At 35.9% G+C, this 17,383-nt stretch overlaps 1 protein-coding gene across 1 annotated transcript; it reads right to left on the bottom strand.

Moving 5' to 3' along the window:
• Positions 1 to 6,943: 6,943 nt before the first annotated feature.
• On the bottom strand, positions 6,944 to 16,312 carry LOC127849934 (uncharacterized). The gene is made up of 4 exons (XM_052382677.1): positions 16,188 to 16,312; positions 8,164 to 8,763; positions 7,420 to 8,114; positions 6,944 to 7,290 (listed from the first exon to the last, which is right to left on the bottom strand). Exons 1-4 carry the CDS (start codon positions 16,310 to 16,312, stop codon positions 6,944 to 6,946), a joined length of 1,767 nt encoding a protein of 588 aa, XP_052238637.1.
• Between the last annotated feature and the right edge of the window lie 1,071 nt (positions 16,313 to 17,383).

The following is a 17,383-nucleotide window of genomic DNA, read 5'->3' as shown; positions in this document are numbered from 1 at the left end:
TTGACGCACATGCATTAAGACCCATTTTCCCAGACCTTGGCTCAATTATGTTGTTCCTGTGTGTCTTGTAATGACTGTGGATGAAGCCATCCATGATGAAATAGCGTGTCAACATAATCTAAATACTGAATAACCTTTTTTTAAATTTTATTAGGAAATATATGTATTACATGGCATACTGGTTAAATAAATATAAGGATGAAACACACATTAAATAAACATCATCTGAAAACAAAATGATCACTCTGGTCCTGTTGCTAGTGTATCGCACACATACTGCTTATGACTAGACATGTGCAACTTTAACATGAGCATACAATTGTTTTCAAAACAATCTATGCACTGGTTCAAATATAAGTTAAAAACCTACATATACATGTGAGATTGCGCTACTGTCTGGTTATATGTATATGCCTGGATGAACAATAAATAAACTGATTTATATTTGTTTATTACAAACACTACATCATGGTTTTATAATTTGTGTAAAATAAATGCATAAAATCACAAAGAAATTAATACCCATCATTTTGTTTGCCAAACTTTTGTTACACATGTTAACTTCTTTCATGTTAAAGAAGTAATATATATGGAAAACATTTTTGGTAGCAAATTATATTGTTGCTAGTGTTCACCTTTTACTTATAAAAGACATAGAATAAGTGTTGAAAACCACATAACCTCATTAAATGCTAGAATTCAGGGCCCTGTCTTAACAAAGATCTTATGTCACTTTTTGGTTATACCTGAATATTCAGCCTACAATGAATAGGCAATTAGAATCTGTATGATCCTAAAATAAAGGGCATGTAAATATTGAAAGGAAATAAATACAATTGACCCTTGCTCTGGGAAAATGGGGTTTAATGCACGTTCCTAAGGTGTGGTCGCAGATTAACTTGTACGGTCCGCAAAGGCTAATCAGGGAAGAGACTTTCTGGTTTTATGAGATTTTTCGTTCAAAGAAAGTAGTTTGAAAAAGAAAATCCAGTCTAGGCCGAGAGTGTTGTCCCAGATAAGCATGTGTGGACCACATAAGCTAATCTGGGACGACATTTCACACACATGCATAAAGCCAATTTCTCCAGAACGCGGCTCAATTTGATTGAATACATATACCACGTCTACGTAACCTAGGCTGTTCACTGCAAACAAATTATAACTTATGTCTAAATGTCAGCACAACAAAATAGAAAGGCAAAACATTTTTACTAAAAAACTACACCATTGAAATCTAGCAAGAACATATCTGCTTACCAATCTACAAGATGTGTGAAAAAGATGCTTGTAAAATCATTGCAAGATAAGTAAAATAATGTGAAATAAATCAATTTCTCTAATATTATGTTGAGCTTAAGCATGCCAAATGATCAAATGGCAAACAACAAATTGCTGCATGATTAAATAAACAGTTCAATATGTTCCAGCAGAATATTTCTTATTAAGATTGGCCTTATTGTATTCTAAATCTTAATAAAATACCACTTTAGATATTGGATACCGAGTAGCCAAAATTCTTAGCAATAAAACACATAACACACTTTAATCATTATCAGAATATTTAGACTGGTCCCTGAAGCTTTTTCTTTAGCTGCTTGTAGCGACAGTTAATCTGATTCACCTTTGTGCTGGTGTCTCTCCCTGGTAACATCTAGCTCCTTCAACAGGTGGTCATTAGTTGTAACCAGGAACCTGCATTTACAGTAGGGAAGTGAATGAAACACATTTGTCTTGTTAAGGTTGAAATCATTTTATATTTAGCTTGATTTATGCAAGAGCTTAGGCCTTATTAAGAAACGTTAAGTATATGCAATTGTATAACTGATAACTTATTATAGTTATTTACCTGGGATTTTACGGGCAAAAACCATTTTAATTCTATAACTGATACCACCAACGTTACCGGTATAACCTGTGCAGTTTGAACCTGACTTAACTTGATACACATATTAATTTGTATACAGTACTTATAAGTGCCGTGTTGTGGAATCTGATTTTCTGTATTGCAGCGATGTCTTTGCCTAATTGGAAAAAGGACGGGTACACTTGGGAATTTTTTTTTAATTTAAAAGTGTTTGAAATATCCTGAACTATAGAACTCATTCCATAAACCTTTTTAGAGTTAGCTGCTAAAAGCATTTTTCCTAATCATTAATTATGTAGGGAGTTTCAAGAACAAATTGAAAGTACAGAAAGGTCTTGTAAACAATAATTAGGAAGTATCCATTAATAAATGACTTCTTCAAGTTTGCATAGTAAAATAAGATGAATATGCATGAATATTATGAAACAATAGAAATCTTTACATTAAAAAAAATAAGTGTGGTATAGACTGTAGGTCCAAAATATCTAGCACAGACCTCTTTAGTGATGCCTACCTGATTACACCTCCGTGTAATGGTCCAGTGCTGACACTGCCACAGTTCCTGTATTTGCATGTCCATGCCTCCTTCTTTTACTGTCGGGTGCAAACATTGCCTTTGCAGCACTAGTGCTACTGACAGAGGTTACTGGTGCAGGGGCTGGTATTGTGTACTCCTGTCACATGTGGTGACATTCAACAAATCTGCTGCCTGCCTTAAAAGAGCAGCTGCTCTTTGCTGTTGGCTCATATCTGCAAATGTATTCATGTACATTATTTTTTATTTATGAAAACAAGTCCCCAAGTTATGTAGTATAATCATAGATTCGAGAGATAATTACTGTTACGTAGTCAGATATTACACTTGCTGATGTAAGTTTCAATACATTTTTCACAGAAATATGATCTTATCTGCTTTGATCATCTAAGTACCATCTTTTTGGGAAATCTTCAACCCCACTCTTTATCCTACATGTACTAACATCATGATGTGTTTGTTTGTATGGTGTATTGCCCGTGTATTTAACTTACATTAAAGCGGGTATATACGATTTTGTCAAATATTAATGAATTTATACAAACTGTGTTAAATACTTATTATATATATATTTCAATATAAATTAACATAAAAGTTAAGAAGAACATGTGCCGAAAAATGCGAAATAAGCCAGATATTTAATTCTGAAATTGAAAACGGCTGTACAGCCGAATTCGCCAGCATGTATACCATACATGTACGATGTGCATCTAAACTTAGTTTAACGGTTTAATTTGAATTCCTGCAACGATATCTATTCATACGACACACGAACACCATCTCCGATCCTAATACAAAGACGAATGCTTCGGTTATTGTAAGAAAATATGTACGTCACTATCGGCTCGGGGCGCTAATTTGTCTTTGCTGCATTTTTATGAAATTCGGCTTTAAAGTATAATTTTTCTTGCCTATTTTGTGTTATTGTAACATATTTTATCAATATATTAGAATTAAACACATATAAAAAATCGTATATACCCGCTTTAAGGCAAAGATTCACTTAATTATGCTTCCTGGGTTTCACCAGTACTAGGCGAGGGCTCTGCAGTCTGGCCAGAGGAAACTCCCATGAAAAAAATCAGCAACGCACGTGAGGATCGAACCCAGGACCCCTGAGTTACAAACCGTAAACATTAACTGGGTCACTGAGCTACACATTATAGATGCAAAGAAAAATAAGATCGATCTACCATTTAAGTCTATACAAGAACAATCTTCATTAAATGTGTCTGTTTGAAGACACCTATTAGGTAACTTTTCAACACATACTGTGATCAACTCAAACCCATTTTGGTCGACTTATACCTGTTTTGGTAAACTGGTACCTATCCAAAGTCATCTCGTACCCAATATACAGAAACAGGTGTAAGATTGTCAACATATGTTGATAATAGTATAAAACAGTATCCGAAATATAAATATTTGAAATGAAAAAGAGAAACCATTTAATTTCAGAAAACATAATTATTTTTGTTCGTAAATGAGGTCACATTTTCTCACATTGCTTTCATTTTAATAAGCTCTTTGTATGATTTTCCATGCCGTATTGGGGATAAACTAGTAAAAAACAATTAAAAAGAATCATTTGAATAAGATGCAATTTTACCAACCTAGGTATCAACCGATGTGATTAGATAAATGACAGTGTTACGAAGATATGCGATGGTAACATAATGAAACTAATAGTTAAATTCAAACAAGCCAACAGTTAGACGTTTTGATCATCGTAAACCACTTTCGTTACAACAATACTATGGGGCGTTTGACGTTACAAATGAAAACAAGATTACGTCCATTAACTTCGAATAGACCTTAATCACAAACCAAATGACAACTCAACGTTCGAAATGGGGATTACAATCGTATGCAATTTACCTAATAAACAAGTACACTTAACTAGTAACCTTTACCTGAATAAGAACAGTGGAAAATACGTTCGAAATGACGCGGTAGAGTAATTTATCTGGTAGATATATAATACACCACCTTTGTAAATATTAACCTTTTACGAAAACTACCGTAAACGACCGACAACTCTGGTTCTCCGTCGTGTATGAATTCAGTATTACTAATGCATTCGTCTTAATGCATTCGGTATTCGGCTTACTTCATGTGAGCTGCTGCCTTGTGTCTAGTCATTTCGCTTAGTAAAACTAACAATAAATATGCCTTTTCACGCATAAATTATTATTAAAATGATGATAGATCAGCTACAAGAAAATAGGCACATGAACTTTTTAACAGAAATGATTCATTTGTCATTTACTCGCAAGAATACGTGATTTGTATACATCGAGTAAACATGAAACGAAGCATGCAAGTAATGTAACAATATCTGATAGAAAAAAGCATAAACTCGCAAAACAAAGCCAAATGCAATTGTCATTTAGCAACATGCATGTTATCGCGTGTATTACCAATTGTAATATATCAACATGGTGTTGTCATAAAGTAACCTACAATTGTCATTAAGCAAAATGAAAGTGTAATTTAGCAAAATTAAATTGTAATTTAGCAGCATGCATGCACTGGTGGATATTCCCTTCCATATATTGGTAGGACATGATCTAATTGCCCGAAATACATGTAGTATGTTCTTTTATATGGTGTTACTGTATCCTCCATTTATCAAGAATAAATGAGCTCCGTAACTGATACCATACAGTTGAGATTGCGATATATTTCGCAATTGAATTGATTTATTCATAATGACAGCAAGGACTGGATCACCACGATAAGTTCACAGATAAAAATTCGTTTTCAATCTTGGTATCCAATAGTGATATTCTAAACGTAGAATTAATGATTTTAATGTAGTCCTGACTTGCAATGAACAGTAAACAAATCAGAATTTAATAATATGCATGCAATCATAAATATATAAATATTATGTATGTTTTTATAAGAACATATATATATTGCTTTTGTACACTTTAGATGATCTATCTTATTACCTACCAGTAAATCACAATTTCAGCTTGTCACATCTTTATTTAATGTTTATATTTATTTTAAATTTGAAAAAAAAAGAACCTTTACCTCTGGGGACATGGCGATGACCTCATTATAATATTTCTTGGCATCTGGAATCTCATTGGTTGCCCTATGTGCCCTGGCCAGTCCAAGGCGGGGCCTGAAGGACTTCGTGTTAATTGTGGCGGGGCCTGATGAAGGGGCTGGTTAAGGGGCGGCCTCCTCTTTGGTTGGCTCCTCCTTCACTGGATCTTCTGGGGCTTTAGGAAAAACAAAGACCAAGAGAATGCCGTATTTTTATAGGTCTTTGGGGAAAAACATTATTTGTGATTTAATAGTAAATAAGTATTTATAATAACACAAAGATAAGACTAATAAATGCAACAGATAGGTATAATGGAACTTTTTATTGGACCTTATAATACTTAATTCATGGGGATTATGATAATCAACTTAACCGATTTATGCCTAGCGTCTAGAAAAAAGGCCTTGGCAAACAGCGTAGACCCAGATGAGACGCCGCATTATGCGGCGTCTCATCAGGGTCTGCGCCGTGTGCTTAAAGTAATTTCTGTAAGAAATATTCTAATTATATAAATTAATATACTAGACATCCCTAATTTTGGAAATAAATTGATCCAATTTAGAAGGATGGGAGAGTCCACTCGGCATAAATGGGTTAAACTTCAGGCAGTAAGAATCCTTTCAGACACTACAGACAATCTCTCCTCTGCTCACATGCTAAGATGTGAAATATATTTATTTCAAATCAAATACTTATCACAAGCTAAAACTTTAAATGATCAAGCCTTCAAAGATATGTTTTCACACTTCCCAGTGCAATTTTTTTTATGATTTAAATTTGTGCTAACATCTATACAACTCAAATTAACAGCTAAAATAAATGTAATCACCACTTTTAATGAGCAAAAATGGCAACATCCAACACCAATTTTACAGAAAAATTACATTAATTAAATTATAAAAATGAAAGCAAGGAGTAATTCTCAACCTTCTGGTAGAGCAGGAGTTTTGGCCCCTGATTTTGCAGGGGCAGCGGCCCCTCTCCCTCCGGGAGCCCCTCTGACAGCTGGGGCCTGAAACACCAACATTCATGTGAAAACAAGGGTCTGAAACAAAAACAGTCATCAGAAACATAGGCCTGAAACAGTCATGTGAACAAATGGCCTGGCCTTGCAACAACAATTAAAACATTTATAGTTTCAATATGAAGAATTAAACAAAACAAAATCTAAAATTAATTGATTACTTAATTTGTCTAAACTTAATTGATTACTTATTTGTAATAATTAATCATTTTTTTTATAAATTATTGCGTATCATTATCAATTATAACTAATCATATACGTTTTTTGTAGTTGTGAGAATGTATTCAATGATTGCCTGACTTAAGTTATTTTAGTTTGAATACAGTCTAACCAATCTGTGCTTGGTTATAGACTGCTCCTCTACCAACATCATCAGCATGGATGCCGCCGTCTTAGAATGTTTCGGCCGTTTTAATTCCATGAACATTCTAAAAGCGGTGGGCCCACAGTGGTGATCAGTCACTGCGTGTTGGTTGATTGCCTCCAGCTCTTCTCCTCTCGCCTCAGCCACAGCCAGCTTGATGCCCGTTCAGCTGCTTGGCTCAGTCTCTGGATAACCACTTCTCTCTCCCTGCCAGTAGTTCCTACTGCTGTAATCAGCCTGTGCGCGGACTCGGAACAGAACCCTCTAACGCCAACTTCCACGGGAAATAGCCAAGTACACCAGCCTTGTTGCTTGCACAGATCCATGAGTTCTATGTACTTTTCCTTCTTTCGCTCGTAGGCCTCTTCACATCTTGTCTCCCATGGTACTGTCAGCTCAATGGTGACGAGCTTCTTTCCTGTCTCTGACCACAGTACAATATCTGGTCATAGGGTCGTTTGAACCACGTTTGGGAAAACAAGCCTTCTACCAAGGTCAACTTCCATCTTCCAGTCTCTCGTGCCATCAAGAATTGATGCTTTTGTTGGTTTTTGTGTCTTCATGGTCTCACCCGATTTGACGAGAGCAATGTGCCCATGGCGAGGGTAATTGCCAATTTCCTTCTGTCGTTCCTTCTCTAGCCAGTCAGCCAACTCTCTGAGGACCAAGTCATGCCTCCATCTGTATTTTCCCTGTGTCAGTGCTGTAGTACAAGATGAAAGAACATGCTTTAGGGTGCCTACTCTGTCATACAGGCTGTATTTTGGATCTTCTGTGAGTCCCCATCGGCACAAGTTCGCTGGGGATGGAAGTAGATCATAGACAGACCTGAGAAGAAAGGAACACCGAAAAGGCTCATACTTCCAAATGTCTCCCCAGGTCAACTTCCTGTCTGCGGTTTCCCATGTGGCCCATGCTCCCTGCGCTCCCATTTCTACAGCCCTTGCTTGTCTGGCATTTTCTTCCGCTGTCCTGACCGCAGACTGAATCATGGCACGCCTCTCTTTCTGGTCTGATCGGCTCCACAGTACCACCTTTCTCGCACCAATTCCTTCACTCCCAACAGCAGTCACTCCTACAATGTATTTGTGCTTGAGCGCGTTCTCTGCCTGGCTCACAGACTCTATCGCTGACCATTTCCTGCTCGTTCGGGTTTGGATCCCTGCCTCACGGATGAGCTCGTCCGGAAAGTCCCTTAAGGTCAACACAAGTCTTGCTTTTGCTGACTTGAACTCTTCTAACAGTGAAGATCTGTAACTTGTTGCTCTTCCAGTAGAGTCCAATACTGGTAAAGCTGGGTGGAACTCGTAGCTACTTCCTGAGGTGTCGACTAGTGGTTCTCTCCAGGGCTTCCACTGTTGTGCTCCAGGATACCTCGTAAAGCATCAACGGCCAGATTAGTCTTGGGAGCAGTGGGTGCTGGTAGAGCCAAGCTTTGAACTTTCCGGGTAGTCCGCAGCGGTCTATCTGCTTGAGACCCTTCCCTACCTGTTGCTCTAACTTCTTGATATTGTCGCGATCTTGTATGCTTGCATCAAACCACTTGCCCATGCATTTTATTGGACTCGTCACTATGGAAGGAATCTCTTCCTTCTGTACGTAGAGTTTGCACCTCTCTGTTTCCTGTCCTTTCTTTATGGCGAGAGATCTGGATTGTGCTGCTTTGAACTTCATTCTTCCCCATGAAGTGACATCCGTCAGGGCTGTCAACATCCATCTAGCTTGGACGTGTTTCGTTGTCGTCAATGTGAGGTCATCCATCAAGCCTCTGCTAGATGGGGGATAGATTTCTGACTCTGTCTTTAGTCCACGTGTCTCTCGTTGGGCAGCATTTATCAACAGGTTCATCCCAATGATGAAGAGCACCACGGAAACTGTGCAGCCGTTAACGATTCCTTTCTCCAATTTTTGCCATCTGGTTAGTTGGTCACCAACAGTAAACCGGAGCCTGATTCAATCCAGGTAATTGGTGATGATTGACTTAAGTTTAACAATTAGGTAGAGGGGAAACTATACACATGAAGCATGATATTATAAACTTGAACAGTATTTATTTTAAGTGTTTCTGTCTCTTTGGTAATTTAATTTAGAGCAGAATTCTTTCTCAAAATGCAATCAATTGATTTTACAAACAGACAATAAGCATGTTTTGATTTTTGTGTGCTAAAGATGACACTATTCATTTGTTTATTTTAATTTTTATTCAAATGATTTCTTTTTCCTTTTAAGAAATATAATTTGCATTCATATTCCTTTGGTTTTTACTTATATTCTCATGATATTCTCCATAAAGGACAAATGATTTATACTGCTTGAAACTAGTTGAAAATTAGACTCATTTTCAAAACTTCGTGGAAAAAGTTGTTTAAATGGTACACTATAAAGTCTATAAGAGTATACTTTTAGAATTCTTAAAGTTTAAACACATTTTTCAAACTAATTCATCAAGGTCAACATATGTGCCAAGTTATTTCAAACTCTATCTTTATATGGCAAAGCTGAAACATTAATGGCAATGATCTTGTTTTACCAATTTCTGTTTTTTTTACTCACCTTTCCCTTTGGGATTGAATCACATCATTTGCTGTATGAGACACATTCTTTTATTGTGGCAAGTTATTATAAACTCAATGAATATATGGAAAAGTTATGGCTGAAAAAGGAATATTTGGATAATGCCTAGACGTAGTAGTAGTAGTAGTAGTAGTAGTAGTAGTAGTAGTAGTAGTAGTAGTAGTAGTAGAAGTAGTAGTAGTAGTAGTAGTAGTAGTAGTAGCAGCAGCAGCAGCAGCAGCAGCAGTAGTAGTAGTAGTAGTAGTAGTAGTAGTAGTAATAGTAGTATTAGTAGTAGTAGTAGTAGTAGTAGTAGTAGTAGTAGTAGTAGTAGTAGTAGTAGAAGAAGTAGTAGTAGTAGTAGTAGTATTAGTAGTAGTACTAGCAGTAGTAGTAGTAGTAGTAGTAGTAGTAGTAGTAGTAGTAGTAGTAGTAGTAGTAGTAGTAGTAGTAGTAGTAGTAGAAGTAGTAGTTGTTGTTGTTGTCGTTGTAGTGTTTTGTAGTTATTATTGAATCAATCAGTATTGCAATCATCATTGTTGAGGACCTTTTTAATCTGTAGTACGATACCTGCAACTGTAACCTCTGGAGTCCCACAGGGCACTGTTTTGGGGCTCATCTTATTTCTGATCTATATAAATGACTTTGCTGATTATATAAAACATAGCACCCCAAGAGTTTTTTGCAGACGATAGAATCATCTTCAAAAATATAAACAACCTCTCAGACGCCCAGAACTTCCAACTTGATATCGACGCTGCTGGACGATGGGAGCAGGACTGGTTGATGAAATTCCACTCCGAAAAAACATAACTCAAAAAAGAAACCCCATAATCTCCTCATATAAATTACATGATCACATCCTTGAAAAAGTAAATCATGCCAAATATCTAGGTCTCTGATTCTCACATACCAAAGTTACCTAAAATGGGATAACCATAATAACTCAATCACTAAAAATGCAAACCAGGCACTAGGTTTTCTTCACCGCAACCTTAAAGTTAGGTCATCAAAAGTTAAAGATCATGCTTACAAAGCAATAGTTCGGCCTAAACTAGAGTATTCCTCCAGTGTCTGGGACCAACATACAAACGCTCAAATAAAACAACTGGAAAAAGTACAGAGAGGTGCGGCCAGATTCGTAACAAACAGATACCACAACACCAGCTCAATAACTAATATGATAGACATCCTAAATTGGCCCACTCTTACAACACGCAGAAAAAAATAGTTGTCATCACTCCTATCGATAATCTCCTTGTTCCTGTCGGCCGCCGATCCAGACTCAGCAGTAACCATTGTTTTATGCACATATGCAAACCTCAAAAGACTTACAATTTCTCATTCTACCCAAGATCAGTAATACAATGGGATTCACCCCATACAAAATTTTGGGGCGGAAATGGGACGGAAATGAGGCGGAATTTGGACGGCTACTATTGTTTCCGGGCGAACTTGAGACGGATATTGTTTTTTTTCCAGGCGGAACTCATTAGCTATTCCGGGCGGATATAAGACTCGGGCGGAATTTCATACTTAAACGTTTGTCTGGGGCGGATTTTCTGACTAAGAAAATTAACTCGGGCGGAATTTCTTACTAATACATTTCTCTGGGGCACAATGTTGGACTTAGAAAACTATTGATATTAAAAGAATTTCAAAATGGGACTTTAAGATAATTAATAAACATAGTTTTGATTTCAGTTTCTAAATAGTTATTGTAGGAAACATTGCTATACACAAGGGAAACAACATTTATATTCAATTCATACAATAGTTTATCCATGCAAAAAAGGCTGAAATTAGCTTGAAATGACACAAATTTAAGGCTGGAATGACTGAAAAAATAGGACTAATCCACAAATTCAGCTGCAAGTTTTCACTCCTAAAAATTTGGAGGAAAATAAGTAACCTAGATATACTGTTCTGGATGAAATTTATATATATTTTGACTCAGGCTTATTTTTATAAGACCTTATAATTAAATCACTTTGATATGATGATTTACCTTACAACATTTAAAGTACATGTAAATCTACTATGTGTTTAAGATATCTTAGTATTAAGGGTCTTAGAGTAAATTTGATTAAGAGATGTATGATGCAAGTTGAAAATTGTTGTGAAATGCAGTAAATTTATCCCTGTTTATCAGTAGTGTTTTGTTTTACGATGTCAATTTGGTGGCTGTAATCTTTGTATTCCCCCAGTTTTAAACAAAGAATGCATGGGTAATATGATCCTACAGCCTCTGATAGGACAGACACTGGTTCACTGTGTGAGTCAGAATTTTGAAAATAAGAGCGGGGTGTTTGCAATATAAAGAAGTGAAACTCCAGGTGCTGGAGCAGTATTGAAATTTCATTAAAAACAATTAGTTGGTCCTTTATTTAAGGCAAGTGACCGATTGCCCAAACAGTACAAAACAGCACAATACAGACCAACATAAACACAAAATATGAATAAAGCTGGGGTCACCGCCTTGGAACGGTCAATGCAAAGCATTGGGGGTTTAAACCTGGTTATAGAGCGCTCAACCTCACACTTGGCACAGCAACATTCATAATACATTTAAATGTAAATAAAATTTAACGTCATAGCATTGTTACTCAAATTAAACAATAATAAAAGTGAATTAAAACGCATTCAATTTAATTACTATTTAATTACTCAATTGCATTGAAGATACAAAAGTAACAGAGTTATAACTTTTTGACGAACGATCAAATAAAACTATTAACAATTGTCAACTACATTCCTTCTTTATAGAAAAAGATTTGAGAATATAGTGTCATGGAGTTAATATCTCAGATAATCATCGCGCAAATACAGGAAGAAGCAGCAATAATGGGTGTAAAAATTCCATATTACATAGCTTGGTTGTTTATGTGACTGCTAAAAAAAAAAATTAAATCAAACAAGAAACGCCTATCAGAGAGAAAATATATATAAAATGGAACGTTATAAACCCAATGACCTATGCATGTAGATTACAACTGGGAAAGTCGGTCTTATGACGTCACAAAAATCCATAATGACATAATGACGTGAACAAATTCCAGGGGCAGTACTAAATAAAAATATTAATGGGGCTGTGCTACTAATAAAACAAGTTTAGGTGATTTCATATTAAGAAGCAAATGAATAAAAATGGTAATTCCATTAAAGCGACATTATTGGAATCAAACAGTATATAGGTGTTTTGACAACTGAAGACAGAAATGATTTGATGTACGATTTGAGTCCAAATGAAGTTTTCATGCAGATTTGTTCATACGACACAATGACACAATTTTATTCAACAGTGAAAAATGCCTATACTGTAGTTTTCATGCAGGTTTGTTCATACGACACAATGACACAATTTTATTCAACAGTAAAAATGCCTATAATATCACTAATGATTCCAAATTTTAAGAGAAGAAAGATATAGTGAATCGAAAACCATCAAACACGTGTTTTTAAGTACATAAGCATCGTATCCTTTTGATAAAAACAAGTTAAAGGGATCTTTTCACGCTTTGGTAAATTGACAAAATTGAAAAAAGTTGTTTCAGATTCGTAAGTTTTCGTTTTAGTTATGATATTTGTGAGGAAACAGTAATACTGAACATTAACCATGCTCTAATATAGCGATTATATGCATCTTTTGACGATTTTAAAACCTAAAAATTATAAAGCGTTGCAACGCGAAACGATTGAATAATTTGGAGAGTTCTGTTTTTGTCGTTCAATTTTGTGAAACTACGAAGATTGCTTATATAAGGTATAAAATACGTCAAGACGTGTACTCGGCGGAATAGCTCAGTAGGCTAAAGCGTTTTTACTTCAGGACTCTGGCAGGACTCCAGGGGTCACTGGTTCGAAACCTGCTCCGGGCAATGTTCTTTTCCTTTTTTTAAATTTTTTCTTGATTTTTTACTGGAGCTTTTACGATCCAATGTTTACATTTATCAATATAAAGCATTTAATGAATAAGTTAAAAAAATGCCAAAATCTGAGAAAAGGCCCCTTTAATTAAATTGAAAAGTTTAATATAAACATTTGGTTTAACATATTTTAATTTGCGGACACGCTTCAAAACATCTCCGTAAAATGATGGATGGGAGATTCCATTATTTAAATGCCATTTTCAAGAAACATTATATTTTGAAATTAAATCACCATACTTAGAGTAAAATCTAGCAAATTTACTTCTTAGGTTATGATACAAAAAGCCTTGTTTTAGCAATTTTATCAAGACCTGTTACTCTGGCTTGAAAATTTGAAATGCAGTTTCAAAGCAATGATTGGACTTTTTTAACTTGAAGTTTTAATAATATGATGAATTAATTTTTTTTTTAATGAACATTCTGCAATAATTTAGTAAAATGTGGAAGTCAACATTCAGTGTGTAAAAAAGGCTGAAAAGAGCGATTCAGTGAGTTATGATGGAACTGTTTAAATGCTCTGAACTACTAAACAGGTTTGTTTATTTACTTTGTTTTCTTATAATGCTGTGTTTATTATAGTTATTTTGTTTAACCGTTATATCTGTTTTGGCGGGTGGCTTTAACCTATAACATTTAAAAGGAATGCTCAAGCTAGTTATGTTTGCAGTTAATTTCACATTTTATAAAAAAACATAGTGCAGTCAAAGGTGTCTATATCTTATTGAATGAGTTATGCCATATCGGGATTGTTGTCATTTGTGAAATAGAATTCAAGAGTTTTAGCTCCATCAGAGGTCCAAAGTTTGTGTATTCCTTAAATTTAATTAGCGAGTGTTTCAGTTAACCAACAAGCATAACTGTTGATTTTTTAAGTATTTAAGTATTTTAAGTATTTAGTTTTAAGCCACTACAGTCAATGTATTGTATGTATTAAAGCAGTGAATGAGTTAAGTCTTCGATCAATGAAGTATGTTGTGTCAGCTTCAAAAAAAGTTTTGGTTTTATGAATGACTGTATCTGGATAAAGATTGAAAGGTGCATGTTGTTTTTGTGATTTTAAAAGTTGTTTTAGCTTTTGTGACCTCTTAATGTCCGTCAATCCATCAGCAGCTTAAGGAGCTATGTATATACCGGAGTAGTTCATAATACCTACCCCCTCGGAATCATTCACATATTCTCCTGTCTATTCGCCCGGAAATAAATTCCGCCCGGAAATTTCCATCCCAGTCTAATTTCCGCCCGGAAATATTTTCCGCCTCATTAGCATATTCCGCCCCAAATCCTGCCCTGTGTCAGCATGCAAAAATAATTTCCGCCTCATTAGCAAATTTCGCCCCAAATTCCGCCCCATTTCCGCCTCGTTTCTGCCTGAAAAACATTATTTCTTGTTACAACCACTATATTCCGGGCGGAATCAACAATTTTCCAGGCGGAACTGTCAATAAAACACCGTCTCAATTACGGGCGGAACATTTCGTACAGGACTACCTCCCCACAAACATGAGGCAACCACAGTAGAAGTATTCAAAACCTTTACTTCTGTGGCCGCCATTGCCCCCCCCCCCCTTATCCACCTGTAAACACTTACAATGTAAATAATTTTAAACTAACACAAAACTGAGCACCTTTTGTACAGTGTTCACCCCTTCACCGCAAAATCTTCTGTTTACAAGGAGTGCTGTATCTGAAGAAGAAGTAGTAGTAGTAATAGTAGTAGTAGTAGTAGTAGTAGTAGTAGTAGTAGTAGTAGTAGTAGTAGTAGTAGTAGTAGTAGTAGTAGTAGTAGTAGTAGAAGTAGTAGTAGTAGTAGTAGTTGTTGTTGTTGTTGTAGTAGAAGCAGTAGCAGCAGCAGCAGCAGCAGCAGTAGTAGTCGTGCTTTTTAGTTATTATTTCATCAATCATCATTGCAATCATCATTGCTCGGGACCTTTTTTAATCTGTTCAAGCTGTCGGCTGTTCGCGATTTAGTTGTATGTAGCCCTTTGTTGGAAATAACGCAGGTGCGCGAGAGTTCGTTGCTAAACAATCTGAACGCTTCGGACAGTGGGCTACACCACACCGTCTCTCTGATGTACGAAGGCGGCCGTCATATTGGATTTGGAACTTCTTTTGAAAACAAGATGGCGGCCCCCTCGGTTAAAACCCGACGTAAAGATGAAAAATAAAAAACTGTTTTTTGTAGCTCGTCTGTAGCAAGATTACATTCTTTAAATAATAATAAGCGTAGATCTGTGAATTCTCACAACTTACAAAATTGTTAAAATTTAAAGATGCCATTATTGACATTGAATTAATTTTAAAGCGACTGTTTTCGTTATCCTCCAATTACCGTAAGTCGACCGGTTAAGGAAACAAGTAAAAGAATTTCTGAATTTACGCAACAAAATGCAGCAATATACTATTTACCTTCAGAGATTTATTTAATTCCCGTTAAATCAATGTCAAAAATGATTATTTACAGCATGTTTTACTACGCAAAGCCGATAGTTCCATACACTCTACAAGAACATTAACTCCGCGCGTTGTTTACCTTAAGTCGATACGTCACAACCGGGAAAGGGACAGCACTCTAGTGGTAATGAATTAGGCCAACTAAACTTTCTGAACAATTTTAACACGAACTAAAACAGTAAATATATATTAAATATGCTTTCAGTATTTTATAAATACAATTGAACAAGTTTATTTCACTTTTCTTTAGAACAATTGTCACTCTTCTTTAGTACAGCATGGGCACATAAATGTTGCACCTCTTCTGATGACTTTAATTTCTGTACAAAATGACAGGTGTACCCAGTGGTTACAGGCTCTATTGTCACACTGTGCCCATTTTACAAAAAGTATTGAAGCACTGTGCCTGACAGCTTCAGTGGAAAATCGTTTGCACTGGCAACACAAGTCCTCTTTATTTTCAGTGTCACTACTGTCAGATGCAATGTCTATACACTCTTTCCTGGTATACCCATAGCCATATTTAGCCATTTTTTAATGTTCAACCAATTTTTTTTCTTCCTCATAGGTAAACAAAGGCAAAGCTCCTGCAGACATAATGTTAACATTGACCCTTCCAGCAGTTATATCTCTAAGAGTAGTTTTTGGGACGTTGAACAAGGCAGCCGCTTTTCTTACAGAGACACCATCTTTTTTTACTAGCTTGTAAGCATTTGATAAAGCTGTTGGGGAGTAAAATCTGTGTGTGTGTCTTTGTCTGTTTAAGCCGTTTTGGATAAACCTTCAAAGAAAACAAGTAAAACTAGGAATAAGCGTTTTTCAGTTATCATCCGGAAACCATTTTACTATTTCGGGTCACCGTGAACTTGACCTTTGACCTAGTGACCTCAAAATCGATAGGGGTCATCTGCGAGTCATGACCAATGTACCTATGAAGTTTCATGATCGTAGCCATTAGCGTTTTTCAGTTATCATCCGGAAACCATTTTACTATTTCAGGTCACCGTGGCTTTGACCTTTTATATAGTGACCTGTAAATCAATAGAGGTCAACTGCGAGTTATGATCAATCTACCTATCGAGTTTCATGATCCTAGGCATACTCGTTCTTGAGTAATCATCCGGAAACCATTTTACCATTTTGGGTCACCGTGACCTTGACCTTTGACCTAGTGAGCTGAAAATCTTTGGGGTTATCTGCGAGTCATAATCAATGTACCTATGAAGTTTCATGATACTAGATCAATTAGTTTAAGAAAAATAGCATACTGTTTAAAGCTACAGTTCCAATAAAAACAACAATGTAAATACGTGATTAGTAATTATAATAAAACACATACACAAGCAATAAATTTCCAGAAGACATTTCATTATCCTCAAGATACCTGTTTCGGTCGATGTAACAAATAGTCGACAAGATAAGATTCGATAATGTTAAAAAATGTCGGCGATAAATAATACAGTCAGACTGATCAATAATCAATTAATAATTGTATTGATATCGATCAAACACCCCCCCCTCTTTTTTCCCGTAACACGCAATACCCGCGACGACATTAAACGAGGTAAGTTGTGTATTGCGTCAAATGTATTTGTCCATTGA

This window comes from Dreissena polymorpha, chromosome 11, assembly GCF_020536995.1.
Source record: "Dreissena polymorpha isolate Duluth1 chromosome 11, UMN_Dpol_1.0, whole genome shotgun sequence".
NCBI lineage: Eukaryota > Metazoa > Mollusca > Bivalvia > Myida > Dreissenidae > Dreissena > Dreissena polymorpha.
Note: the sequence above shows the minus strand (reverse complement) of the source record. Positions and strands in the feature narration are given on the sequence as shown.